Genomic DNA, 14,070 nt, shown 5'->3' on the forward strand with positions numbered 1-14,070 from the left:
TTTTTTTTTTTTGGTTGAGTTGAATAAGATCTCTATGTATTTTGGATATCAACCCCTTATTGGATATATTATTTGAAAATATCTTCTCCCACTCAGCACTATGCTGTCTTGTTTTGTTGATGGTTTCTTTCACTGTACAAAAGTTTTTTATTTTGATGTAGTCCCAACGGTTTATTTTTACTTTTGTTTCCCTTGCCTTAGGAGACATAACCAGAAAGATTTTTCTGTAGCTCATGTGAGAGAAATTACTGCCTATGTTTTCTTCTAGGAGTTTTATGGTTTTAGGTTTCACGCTTAGGTCTTTAATCCATTTTGAGTTTATTTTTGTGTATGGGGTAAGAAAGGGATCCAGTTTCATTCTTTTGCATGTTGGCTGCCCAGTTTTCCCAGCACCATTTGTTGAAGAGACTGTCTTTTTCCCATTGTATATTCTTGCGTCCTTTGTCATGGATTAATTGACCATATAAGTGTGGGTTTATTTCTGGACCCTCTATTCTGTTCCATTGATTTCTGTGTCTATTTTTTGCCAGTGCTGTACTGTTCCGATTACTACAGCTTTGTAACATGTCTTGAAATCTGGCATTGTGACACCTCCAGCTTTGTTCTTCTTTCTCAAGACTGCTTTGGTTATTCGATTCTTTTGTGGTTCCATACAAATTTTAGGGTTATTTGTTATAGTTCTGTGAAAAACATTGTTGGTATTTTGATAGGGATTGCATTAAATCTGCCGATGTTTGTATATATTGCAAAATGGTCACCATATTAAGTCTAGTTAACATTGCTCACCATATATAATTACAGAATGTTTTTTCTTATAATGAGAACTTTTAAAATTTACTTTTAGCAACTTTTAAATATGCAACACAGTACTATTAGCTATGGTTGCCATGCAGTGTATGACATCCCATGACTTATTTATTTTATAACTGGAAGTTTGTACCTTCTGACTCTCTTCAGTCATTTCACCCACCTCCCATTTCCTGCCTCTGACAACCACCAATCTGTTCTCTGTATCTATAAGCTTGATTTTTTTGTTTGTTTTTCAGATTTCACATACAGGTGAGATAATATGGTATTAGTCTTTCTTTGAGTTACTTCACTTAGTGGAATGCCCTCAAGGTCCATCCATGTCATAAGTGATAAGATTTCATTCTTTTTTGTGGCTGAATAATATTCCATCATGAATATACACCATTTTTTAAAAAATTAATCCATTGATAGATACTTAGGTTGTCTCCATATCTTGGCTATTATAAATAATGCTGCAATGAACACAGGGATGCATATTATCTTTTCAAGTCACTGTTTTGTTTCTTTGGATAAATACCCAGAAGTGGAATTTCTGGATCACATGGTAATTTTATTTTTAATTTTTTGAGGAACTTCCATATTGTTTTCCATAGTGGCTGCACCAATTTACATTCCTAACAGTGCAATTTACATTACTAACAGTGCACAAGGGTTCCCTTTTCTCCACATCCTCGCCAACACCTGTTACTTCTTATCTTTTGATAATAACCATTCAAACAGGTATAAGGTGATATCTCATTGTGGTTTTGATTTGCAATTCCCTATTGATTAATGATGTTGGACATCTTTAATGTACTTGTTGGTGATCTGTATGTCTTCTTAAAAAAAAAGTCTATGCAGATCCTGTGCCTATTTTAAAATTGGATCATTTGTCGTTTTTGCTATTACGTGAGTTCTTTATATATTTTGGATGTTAACTCCTCATTTGATATATGATTTACAAATATTTTCTCCCATTTAGTAGTTTGTCTTTTCATTTTGTTGATAGTTTCTTTTGCTGTGCAGAGCTTTTTAATTTGGTGTAGTCCCACTAGTTTATTTTTGCTTTTGTTGTCTTTGCTCTTGGTGTCAAATCCAAAAACATCATTGCCAAGAATAGTGTCAAGGGGCTTACTGCCTATGTTTTCTTCTAGGAGTTTCATGGTTTCAGGTCTTACATTCAGGTCTTTAATCCATTTTGAGTCAATTTCTGTGTATGATGTAAGAGACTGGTCGAATTTCATTCTTTTGCATGTGACTATGCAGTTTCCCAACACCATTTATTGAAGAGACTGATCTTTCTCATTGCATATTCTTGGTTCCTTTGTAGAAAATTAATTAAACACACAGGCATAGATGTATTTCTGGGCTTTCTGTTTTGGTCCATTGATCTGTGTCTGTTTTTATGCCAATACCAAAGAGTTTTGATTACTATAGTTTTGTAATATCATTTGAAGCGGGGGAGCGTAATGCCTCCAGCTTCGTTCTTCTTTCTTAAGATTCCTTTGGCTATTTTGTGGCTCTATACAAATTTTATAGCTGTCTTTTCTAGTTCTGTGAAAAATGCTGTCGGAATTTTAATAGGGATTGCATTGAATCCATAGATTGCTTTGGGTTGTATGGGCATTTTAACAATATGAAGTCTCCCGATCCTTGAGCACAGACTATCTTTCCATTTCTTTGCATCATCTTCCATTTCTTTCATCAATGTCTTACAGCTAACAGGGTACAGGTTTTCCACCTCCTTGGTTAAATTTACTCCTAGGTATTTTATTCTTTTTCATGCAACCGTGACCACTTCTTAAAAGACACATTTAACCCAAAATTAAAACAATTACACTTTACTCATCTGTGATTATGGATATAATATTCATATCTGATTCAGTTATAAAAAACAAAACAAACAAACCTTTGGTCCATGGGTTACAAATTCAAATGCATACAGGGGCCAAGTAGGCAATCCTCTATAGAGGAAAAAAGTAATGAAGATGGTGGGCTGGGGCAATGAAGGGTGGTAGGGTGTGATGATGAGGTTGGGGGCTGGTGTGATGAGGGCGGGGAACTGTAGCTATGGGGAGCAGTAGGGCCGTGGTGACTTGGAATATACAAGATCAGTGAAAAGTGGCAGCCATAACTCAGCTCTAGCCACATGCAAGTCCAGGGTTACCAAATCTGATTCTTTAAGGCAAACCACTTTTTGTGTTTCATGGTCCAGTTTTTAAACTAGAAAATTAGTTTGTATTCTTTAAAAGCATTGCTTAAGCCAAACAAAACACAGCCATGATCTGATCTACAAGACACCAGTTTTTGAAATCTCACCTGGTCTGCAATGAAAACGTCATCAATTTTCACTTAGTGTACGTTCCATTCATTGGTTAGCCTCTGTGATCTGAAGGGAAACCAGGCTATATCTTTATAATATAGTCAAGTAGAAGGCAAAGTAGTAAAGGAAACCATTTCATAAAAAATAACCCATGACATGAAAAGAACATATTTATATAACAATGCTACAAACAGATCCTCACATGTAAATATCTGGCTTGTGGTTTCTGACCACTTACAACGGCAACTTTATTGTACTGCTAAAAAGCAAACCACGAAAGCACTTTCCCGTCACTCACCATCAAGCTTCAAACATGTGGACACATTGAGCGTGCTCCCAGGCTCAATCAACTCTAACTGTATGGAGGTACTGAGTGACCCAAAATTATCATTCCCTGTTGTAGAACTGTAGGGGTAAAGTAGGTCAATTACCACATACTCTATGGAGTTAGGATTTGAAAATCTGAAAATGTGAGAGTTTGAAAAGTGTTTCTTTATAGAGAAAAAAAGTCCTACCACCCATACCGGCAGGAATGCAGGGGTCAAGTTGTTCATATTAATATAAAATTTGCTTGCGTCACTTATTGAAGATACTGGAGAAATTATTCATAGGTAATTTGTATAATTTCAAACAAGGAAATGTACCTGGATTAAGACTCTGAAAAAGTAAAAACTCTGTCGCTGAGAAGATTAACTCTGTATTATAAATTCAATAGCACATTACTTCGTCAGTAGCAACTTCTCTAGAAATACATCCTCAAAAAGTCAGGATGGGTGGAAAAGACCTTTCAAATAGAGTTTTTTAGGTTTTAGGAATGCTCTCAGCTAAGTGCATGAGCAGACATAAAATGAGAACTTCAGAGTTTAATTCTGCGCATTTTATTTAGGCTGGTCTGGGGACAAATCTGCTGGAGCAGACAACCCAAAGCCACTGAGAAAGGGATATTTTCTGCATATTTCCAACATGAAAATAAACGTCTGCGTGAAGTGCCCACAGGCAGCCCATGCGGTTTAGAGCTCTCGTGATTTCATCCAGGCTGGCACTAAGCACGGGCCTCCAAAGGACAGAGAATTTGCAGCATCTAGGTCTGTGGAATGCTACAGGTCACTTGCTTATTGGTCTGTTTATGCTTCCTTTCATTTGTTTCTAATAAAAATCTTGGAGACCAAAGTTTCTGCTTGAGATGACTTCTTTAGAGTTCCAAAAAGGCCTCACCAGAGCTTTCTGGCTACACTAGGACCATCGTCTAATGGGTTACAGACACACTTCAGCTTACAGCTCTATCACGGCACAACAGAAATACACGAAACAACATATATCCCACATCATGAATTTCCATTTGGGCCACAGCCAGCATGTTAGGGAAAACTGGAGATGGAAAAGACTTAAGAGTCACATGTCTCATTCTCTCCTCATTTTCTCAGGGCATTTGGCTCTCTAACTTTCATCCAAATTAGCCCATCACACAGTGACTACTTCTCTTAGGAAATTATTTGAGGGCCAAGGAAATCTCGCTGCTATCGATGTTATCATTCCACGTAAAATTCCAAGTGTTTGATCTCATACAATTCATCTCAAATTTCATCTACTCATTACTCACTTCTATACATCTGGGCATTAATGAAGTAAAATAGCAAGTTTGTGTGTCTCATACATTACCTGACATAGTGGATGCTCATTCAATATTTGTTTCTTGCCTTTATTTCTAAATTACTGCCTGAATTTAACTTGGAAAGGCTGATACAGTCTGTGAACTCTCTTCAAATTACTTTAAATCAATATACTCTCAGAGGTACGGAACTGAGAAATGTCATTGGTGCTTCTATTATGCCCTATTTCTCCCACCCTCCCTGGCCCTACAACAACCTTCCTTCATATTCCACTCCCTTACCACCCCTACACAAATTAATTTTTTGTTGTTGTTTTGGGTTGTTTGTTTTTAAAAAGATTTTTTAAATGGATATTATTTTTGAGAGAGACAAAGAGACAGAGTATGAGTGGGCAAGGGGCAGAGAAAGAGGGAGACACAGAATCCGAAGCAGGCTCCAGGCTCTGAGCTGTCAGCACAGAGCCCGATGTGGGGTTTGAACTCATGAACCGCGAGATCATGACCCAAGCTGAAGTCAGGCGCTCAACCAACTGAGCCACCCAGGTGCCCCCACAAATTAATTTTATACCGAGTAAGGTCTACCATGAATCTCCTTAATTCCATGTGACTTCAACTCTTTCAGTTGTTGATGGCGTCATGATTTTTAACCATCTCTCAATGCTTCAGCACAGCATAGATCAGTCATGAGGATGAACAAAAAAAGGAAAATGCGAAATGAAAGCCTGTACTTTGTAGATGCACAAATAATCTAACTTAACCCCCAAAGGACAGGCTTAAAAACTTTTAAGTATTTACAAAAGTGAATATCCATGAGTTCCTTGCAATGGAATGTTTAACCATTATGCTTTTAAGCAAATGTTTTTCTCTTCCAACACCCAAGAACAGAACATCCTGTCCTCATTTTATCAAACTTCAAATTCAAACCAGCTCTACAAAGCTGTATTGTGTGATTTTCCTGTACTATGCTTTCCTGGAGGAAGCAGACGGAAAGCAAGCAGACACACGCAGTCACATCTCCTAGGTCTCAGTTAAATGGTAAGGACAGGTATTAAACAGGTCATTGTGAGCATGATGAAAGCTGCTGGAGGGGAAATGCAGGACCAGGGCTGCTGTGTGTGGTTGAGCAGGTTGTACAGTGCACAAAGACACAAAATCTGAGAAAGCACCACCCACATCTCACATCTTGCTGAGTTGTATATCTCTCAGGACAATTCTATGACAGATGGTGCCTAAGCATGCTGTACCAATGAAATCACTGTATCACAGTAATTTGCAGACAAACAGAAATAACGTATCACGAGAAAGGCTGCCTTTTTCTAATTCACAAAAAGACACCATGTAGACAAGAAGAGGGCCCTGTAGGGTGCTAAGGGAACAGAGAGAATAAGCCTGTTTAATTTAGTCTAGAAGCCAAGAAAGACCTTCTGGGGAGGGAAGGATTAGTAGTAGTTTAAAATTGTACTACAAACTCCACAGAATATCCAACTTATTTCTTTTTACAAGATTTTTGGTATAACAGTTTCTCTAAAAACACATTCTCAAATTGCAGTTAGACCTTGAAAGAAATCTGCCCTTCGGCCTCTCTGAAGTTAATTAGCAAGTAAACAGAAGTGATAGGAAGCCAGAGCAAGAAGACAGAAAGTTACACACACATCTTAGGCTGCTATGCTTTTCCTAGGACAAATTTCTGTGTCTGTTTTTTTTTTTAAATATTTTTTAACATTTATTCATTTTTAAGAGACAGAGACAGAATGTGAGTGGGGAGGGAAGCAGAGAGAGAGGGAGACACAGAATCCAAAACAGGCTCAAGGTTCTGAGCTGTCTGCACAGAGCCTGATGGGCGGCTCGAACCCACAAAGCGTGAAATCATGACCTGAGCTGAAGCTGGACGCTTAACCGACTGAGCCACCCAGGTGCCCCTGTTTTTGTTTTTGTGTGTGTGTTTTTTTTAATGTATTTTGTCTTGGTAGGTTATTTGGAAATTCTGGTATTTTCCAACACATTTCAGTAGGAAACATGTGGAACAATCAAGGGGTAATTGCTGCTCAATGGCTGAACAAATGAGCTGTGAGGATCCTACTTTTCTGCTCCCTGAAAATGAGCCATTACATGGATGAGAACAATGGAAAGCATTTCTTAAACTGGTTCCTCCATTTTAGAGAATTTAATCATCAGCCATCTTCTGGGGGCATGGGAAGGGATGCCCTTATGAAGAATGAGCTTTGTTTCTAAGTAATACTAATAATTATAAATCACAGTGACAGTAGCTAGTGTTGTCTACATGTCAAACTCTGCAGTACGTATCCAACACTGTTCTCAGCCATTTGCGTTTACTCTGCTTTTCCCCAGGACAACTTCTGAGGTAAGAACTCTTCTTTATTTTTTATTTTTAAGGAATCTCGACACACAGCATGGGGCCTGAACCTACAACCCTGAGATCGAGGGTCACACGCTCCTCCCCCGACTGAGCGAGCCAGGCGCCCCCTGAGGTAAGAACTCTTTGTATCTCCACTTTACAGGTTAGCGATCTGAGGCATGAACCTGTTTACATAACTTGTATGAGGCCACAGAGCTTTCCAGCGGCAGAGCTGGGATTTGAACCCTGGCAGTGTGGTCCCAGAGCTCATGTTCTGGACCATTCAACTGCCCTGTCTGGTTGGGACAAATATCCAGCCTAGGCTAGAGACAAAATTGAGAAATAACCACTAAGCTTTCTTAACTAATGGAAACATAAACACAAGTCAACATCTAGAACTAACCACACTGCCAGTGTAACTAGCGTTATCAGTCAGAATGAGCGTTTGGATGTATTCTCCAGTGAGAAAGACCTTCAGGGAGAAAGCGTAAGGTGACGCAAGAATACTAGGGCTCTGACATTCTCAGAAAGCTGGACCCAGGCCTGGGCATTCAGATCTGCCAGGATTATTTCCCATTATCCAATCCTTAAGACTCAGACAGGCTAGATCACTCGCTCGTGCCGGGCAGTGGAGATTAGAGAATTATTAATGTGAGCACTGCCTTAAGAATTCCCTAAAGGGTTTTCTGCAGAATTGATGTCCTTTTTCTTTTCTTCTCTTTTTTTTTGGGGGGGGGGGCAGACAGAAGGAGGGAGGGAGAGAATCCCAAGCAGGGATTTTTTTTTTTTTTTTTTTTTCCCGCTGAGTGTGGAATGGAGCTGGTGCTGAGTGAGCCTGACGCAGGGCTCGTCCCACGGCCCTGGGATCATGACCTGAGCCAAAACCAAGAGTCAGATGCTCAACTGACTGAGTCTCCCAGCGCCCCAGAACTGCTGTCCTTTGAGGATGCTTCATATAAAAACGTTTTGTGGTCGGTAGGTTCCAAAAACCTGGCTGACTGCACCTGCCTCTGAAAGACTGACAGTGTGCCCAGAAACCCGACACTAATGAAACCTGGCTGACATTTAAAACCCAATATCACAGGGGCGCCTGGGTGGCTCAGTCGGTTGAGCTTCCAACTTCGGCTCAGGTCACAATCTCACTGTCTGTGAGTTCAAGCCCCGCATCGGGCTCTGTGCTAACAGCTCAGAGCACGGAGCCTGCTTCGGATTCTGTGTCTCCCTCTCTCTCTAACCCTCCCCCGCCCATGCTCTGTCTCTCTCTGTCTCAAAAACAAAATAAAAAACATTAAAAAAAAATAAATAAAAAAAACCAATGTCACAGAACTCTGTTTGATTATGGAGCTCTTTGCCTCCTTTGGAACCACCAGTAAAACCAGGGCCTGAGGAGCACGGCTGCAAGGTGAGCCTGTCAGCAAGGAGCGGCAGAACACATGGAGAAGAGGAAAGCAAGGAGAAAGGAAGATGCTCTGAGGCAGGACTGTGAGAAGAGCACAAACCGAGATAGCCATACTGCTTACCATGGTGTTTCTTACATACTAGCCCTAAAAACAATTTGTTCAGTTAAACTTACAAAGGGAAAAGGAATTTTGATTATGTAATGCAAAACAGCAGGTCTGACATATTAGGGGGCCTGCCATGCTGTGGGTAGCGAGATTAGAACACATGATTACCCACACGGTATCTCCCCTCACTTCCGGAAAGGAAAAAAGGAGCATGGTGTGTTGGTGTCAACCAGATCACCTCGGCAGAGGGAGGAAGATGGCAGAAAGTACCTACCCTTCGGTTGGACTTCAGAGCTCAAGCTTTTTTTTTTTAAAGTTTTGGATTTTAATTTTCTTTCGTTCTTTTTTTTTTTTTTTAATTTTAAAAGTAACAAAAGATAGAAGACAGACCAGACAAGAATATGCAATCTCCCATCCCATGCAACACTGCAATGTATACTATCTATCTTTTTTTTTTTTTAACTCAGAAGGAAATTTTGATTTCTTTCATGAGTTTCTCAAGACATAACAGTGGGGGGAAAGTTCCAGCACAGAAAAGTGTGGACGCTTTTCTGCCTCATCTGTAGACAGAGCCATATGATATGGCTATTTTAAAAATACTCTCCTTTTTGTTTCAGGTCCTTTAGAGTTTCTAGAATCTTTATAAGGAACCTCAGGGTGGTAGGGGTTTGTGCTGGGGACTATTCTCAATCACCAGTGGTCCACAACCCACCGACACTTCACAACCTAAATGCAGCTGAGGAATGCTGTGGGAATATTTACTCATGAGCATATACTAGTTTGCAAAGATTGTAAAGTAGGAAATGGCTTGTATTTGAGGCTGTAAGTTTACTTCTTTGAACCATTTTATGGGCAGACAGGGAGGCTGTTAAAAAGATTGTAACGTTGAAATATCAACTGGGGCTAAAAGCACACAAAGAATGTAGCATTAAGAAAGGTCCACCTGTTAAACCAGTGAGCTCAGAGTGTGAACATGAGTGGACTGGCCCCACAGGGGGCTTGGGGAGGACAGGGCACTGTCTAAGGTGAGTGGGAAAACTTAAGCTTCCTGTTACTAATGAGAGCTTTGAGCAAGTCAGGCCAAGAGGAGCAGCCTCGCAAGCAGCTCAGCTGAAGGGCTGTGAAGGGTATCAAGGTGACCTTAATCTCTGGCGACTTCCAAATTCTCACTTTAGGTCCCACAGAGCTTGGCTATATTTCATTTCTTTGAAATCTCTGACCATTACAACAAGTCCAGCCACACCCCCCTTCCTTTGAGCTAGTTGGACCAGCTCTCTTTTTCTTGTTCCCAGAGGAAAGGATTCCCAGTGCTGAGTGACTCGAGATAACTGCAGAATTTCAACTGAGTGTACCAACCCTCCTCCAGGTGTCTGTTTATATTCCTGGACACTGTTTTGTCTACTTCCTGGAAATGAAGCATAAAGCAAAACAAGAAGCAGAAATAAAAACCAGCTCTAAATATACAGTCATTATGAAGAAAAACACAACATTTTCAGAATAACTGGGGCCTGTAGAAGTCCCAAGGTGACAATATAACGAGATCTTTTATCTATCATTTGTCAGATCTTGAGAAGAAAAAAAGAAATCCACAATGTCCGCATACATAGTACGTGTAGCAAAAAGAAGATATGCTAAAATTGCTCATTTTATTGGGATGTTAAAAATGGTAAATGATTATATAAATTGTGTGCCTATTCAGAGAAGTAACAGTATGGTAATTTTAACTGAACAATTTCTAGAAAGCTACAAAAGTGTTCTTTGCTAAATATTCTACCCTAGTACACCACGGAAGTATTTTGAGTAAGATATTTTGAATGATTAAGAAGGAGAAACTACTTTCAACATAAAATAAAATTCTCTTTGAATACACATTATTTTGGTTTAAACTCTGCTTTCTTTAAGAATATCATATTCTTAGGAGAAATATTAAAATCGGGACACGTGAGCACATCTTATGCTTGATCTAGTTGTTACCAGACAATAATCATCAACGTGTTTCTATTTCAGTGAAGATTTCAAATTCACAGACATTTTGAAACATGCTGTTTCCATAGCAGCAAATAAAGAGTAAAATTAAAAGGATTTTTATTGATTTTAACAAGTCTTGGAAAATTTATTCATCTTTTTAGCAGTGATTTTGCTCTTTTTTTTTAGTCTTTAGCAACATCTCATATTCTCTTTTCTATATATATTTAGTACATCATATAAATTTTGAAAAATAGGTTAATTGTGACATTACCGTAAATGTACACATTCTTATAGTAATGGAGAATAACCAATATTTGATCCTTAGTGTAAAAGAGATACTGAACTATGCAGTCAAGATGAGGCATCAAATGCTCTAACTACAAGCAACATCAGCTTAACATCTGAATAAAATACAACACTGTACAAATATTTTTACATAATTCATTAACGATTTAAAAAGCATGGTATAACATTTGCTGTTACTGTTAATTTATTAAGACGCACACACTGGAAATAAGCCTTTCAAATATCAATACTACAGCTACAAAATGCAAGTTTCTTTCTGTTAATGTGGCCCCATGTTGGCAGATAAGTGAAACCAGCAGTATAATCGTTCCAAGTTAACCTGCGAAGAAAATAGGACTTCATTCCTTTGTTCGCGTGTTGTTTAAGTTGTATGTTTTTCTGCCAATTATTCTGATGTCTAAAACTTTCTATTTGTCAAAACACAGAGAAATGGCTCACCTGTAACAGACACACAGCCTAAGGGAGCGATGAGAGTAATGGGGGCAAATCCGTAGGCTGCAAAGTTGCCCATCTCCCCAACGGCCATGAGCACGGCCCCAGCCCACCACAACATACTCTTGAAGTACGGCCTTGGGTGTTCCTGGTGTGCCAACTGGACATGAGAATATTTCTGGAAGGAAATCAGGATGCAAATAAGAAGATATCTCTACCACAAATTAAAACTTGCCCTGAAAAGTTTTGGTCCTGTGCATTTGCATCATGGCTTTTATTTGCAGGTTATTACAGAGCAATTGCTATGGCTTTCTGCTTGTTCCAAACATATTAACTGCAGAAGTGACTCCCATTGATGGAGAATTTTGTGGAGGAAAGGGCCTTCTCACATAGGAATGTTGCTTAATTCTGATAACTGTAAAGTTAGTACCAGTCTTCCTCTCCAAAGATGAGGAGTATGTTAAGGAGTTAAGTGTCTTAACACTACTTTCAGAATGTCGAAAAAGTTCAGATGCCAAAATAAACTTTCGGGAAATAAAAATAATAAGTTACTAAAGGAAAATCCTTTGAAAATGGATTCAAACGTATGAGTCAAAGTAGCTACCACAATAAACATAGCAAGGCAGAATGCTTTGATAGTTGGGGGTTGGGGTGATAGATGCTTATTTACATCTGGTTTGAGTATTTTTTGTATTTGAAACACATATATTCATGGCCATTACATAAAGCCCAATTTCCTTATTGATTTTATGACAACTGAACTTACTTTCTTATAAGAAGTATATACAATTCTAGATTATGTTTGAAAACTTAAAAAAATAATAAAAGTACTAGAAGAAAACACAGAACATTAAAAATAAATCTTGGTTTACGCCAAGATTATGAACAACTTTGGTACAAATTTGTGGTACAAATTTACAAACTACTGAGGCACCTTTCCTAGGATATGCAATACTATTAAGATGCCCACAAAAACATTTAATTTCTTTTAAAATTAGAAGAAGAAAAAAGTGAACGCAATCCAGCCTAAGATATATTTGTCTTTATGTCAGTGAGGTCATAAAATATAATTGTTTAGATTTTTTGTGGAGGAAGGATCCCAGGAGGGCAAAAGTGCCTGAGACCCCTTCAAGCCATAATGTGTCCCTAGATCAAACTACACTTAGAAAAACAAGCTACTTCTTACCTGAATATTTAGGGAAATACTGATTACCAAGTTTCCTAAAATGGCCAGCAAAACTCCAAAAAGGTGAATCTGTAGAAGAAAATGTTTTCTTTTTTCAGTAACACTTGTAAGATATTTACTAAAAATCCCCTCCCCCCCAAAAAACCAATAAAATTTAAGTTGATACATTCATTCATTTGTTCATTCATTCAGCAAATATTTACATAGCACCCATTTGCCAGGATCATTTGGATTATGAATAGTGGTTTTGTCAGGATTTGTTTTTTTTCACTTTAGTCAAATATTATTCTTTAGAACTAGCTCAATGCTTTACTGAATTCTCTAGATATTTGTTTAATTCACTAAAATAAAGAAAATAGTTAGCAGGTCCTTTTTCTAAGGTGCTTCTTATTTATCCTTTCTGTCAATTTTCCTCAGCAACCCCTCTGATTGCAGTGTTCATTGCCTCAAGGATGGACCGTAAAATTGTTTCCCATCTGGTCTCCCTCTCTCCTTTCTCTTAACATATTCTGGAGGACTGTAGTATGAAAGAAAGATCACTGGCCTTGGAGATAAAGGATGAATCTGAGATTCAGATCTATTTTCTTTTTTTTTTTTTTTAACATTTTTTTTTATTAGAGAGAGAGAGAGAGAGAGCACAAGCAGGGGAGGGGGGCAGAGAGAGAGAGAGAGAGAGAGAGAGAGAGAGAGAGAGAGAGAATCTCAAACAGGATCCATGCCCAGTACAGAGCCTGATATGGGGCTTGATCCCACAACCCTGAGATCATGACCTGAACTGAAATCAAGGGTTGACCATTCAACTGACTGAGCACCCAGGCGCCCCAGATCTGCTATTTTCTAACAGGTAACTTTGAGCAAATTATTTCAGCTCCCTGGCCTCAGTAAACAAGAAGATGTTGAATAAGATGTTTCCAAAATCCCTTTCCCTCTAAAGTTCTATGATCTCCATCGGGGGTAGACTACATTTTCCTACTACTACATTAAATATGCTGTGGTATGGTCCAGATGAGGACGGCTTATGAGGAACTGGTAAAGTAGTTTTATATTTGATGTAGTTGACTGTAGAGAAACACTGTGGCTTTCTCTGATCTTGCTTTCTCAGACTCTACATGGTAAGTGCCTTTATTCCTTCTTCTTCTTTTTTTAAAATTTATTTATTTCTGGGGACAGAGACAGCGTGCAAGCAGGGGAGGGGCAGAGAGAGAGGGAGACACAGAATCTGAAGCAGGCTCCAGGCTTCAAGCTGTCAGCACAGAGCCCAATGTGGGGCTCGAACCCATGAAGTGCAGGATCATGACCTAGGCTGAAGTCAGATGCCTAACCGTCTGAGCCACCCAGGCACCCCTATTTCTTCTTTTAGATTGTCATGTGCATCACTAGGTTCTATGAAGAGATGGCAAACTGTCTGAGGGAAGAGAACCATGTCTTAGGCTTCTCTTGGATCTCCTACATCATCTACTTTATAAAATTAGGGGCTCTTGAAAAATACGTGCTGGAAAAAGTATATAATGGTTTAAAACAAGAACTAAAAAGAGATTAAAAAATAAGTGCTTGGGGAGCCTGGGTGGCTCAGTCAGTTAAATATCCAACTTCAAC

General features: G+C 38.9%; 1 protein-coding gene across 7 annotated transcripts in view; it reads right to left on the reverse strand.

Annotated features, from left to right (window-relative positions):
• NIPAL2 (NIPA like domain containing 2) overlaps window positions 1-14,070 on the reverse strand; it is an 82,496-nt gene that overhangs the window by 45,809 nt on the left and 22,617 nt on the right. For 6 of the 7 annotated variants that reach the window (XM_053896061.1, XM_053896055.1, XM_053896059.1 and 3 more), the window contains 3 exons: window positions 12,475-12,543; window positions 11,295-11,466; window positions 3,411-3,517 (listed from right to left, as the gene is read on the reverse strand). In XM_053896061.1, the coding sequence (XP_053752036.1) occupies window positions 3,411-3,517; window positions 11,295-11,466; window positions 12,475-12,543 (348 nt within the window). The remainder of the gene's footprint in view (window positions 1-3,410; window positions 3,518-11,294; window positions 11,467-12,474; window positions 12,544-14,070) is intronic. The other variant, XM_053896060.1, reaches the window with a different exon arrangement.

The sequence above is a fragment of the Panthera pardus genome, unplaced genomic scaffold (genome assembly GCF_024362965.1).
Source record: "Panthera pardus isolate Hobbes unplaced genomic scaffold, ASM2436296v1 HiC_scaffold_7, whole genome shotgun sequence".
Taxonomy (NCBI): Eukaryota; Metazoa; Chordata; class Mammalia; order Carnivora; family Felidae; genus Panthera; species Panthera pardus.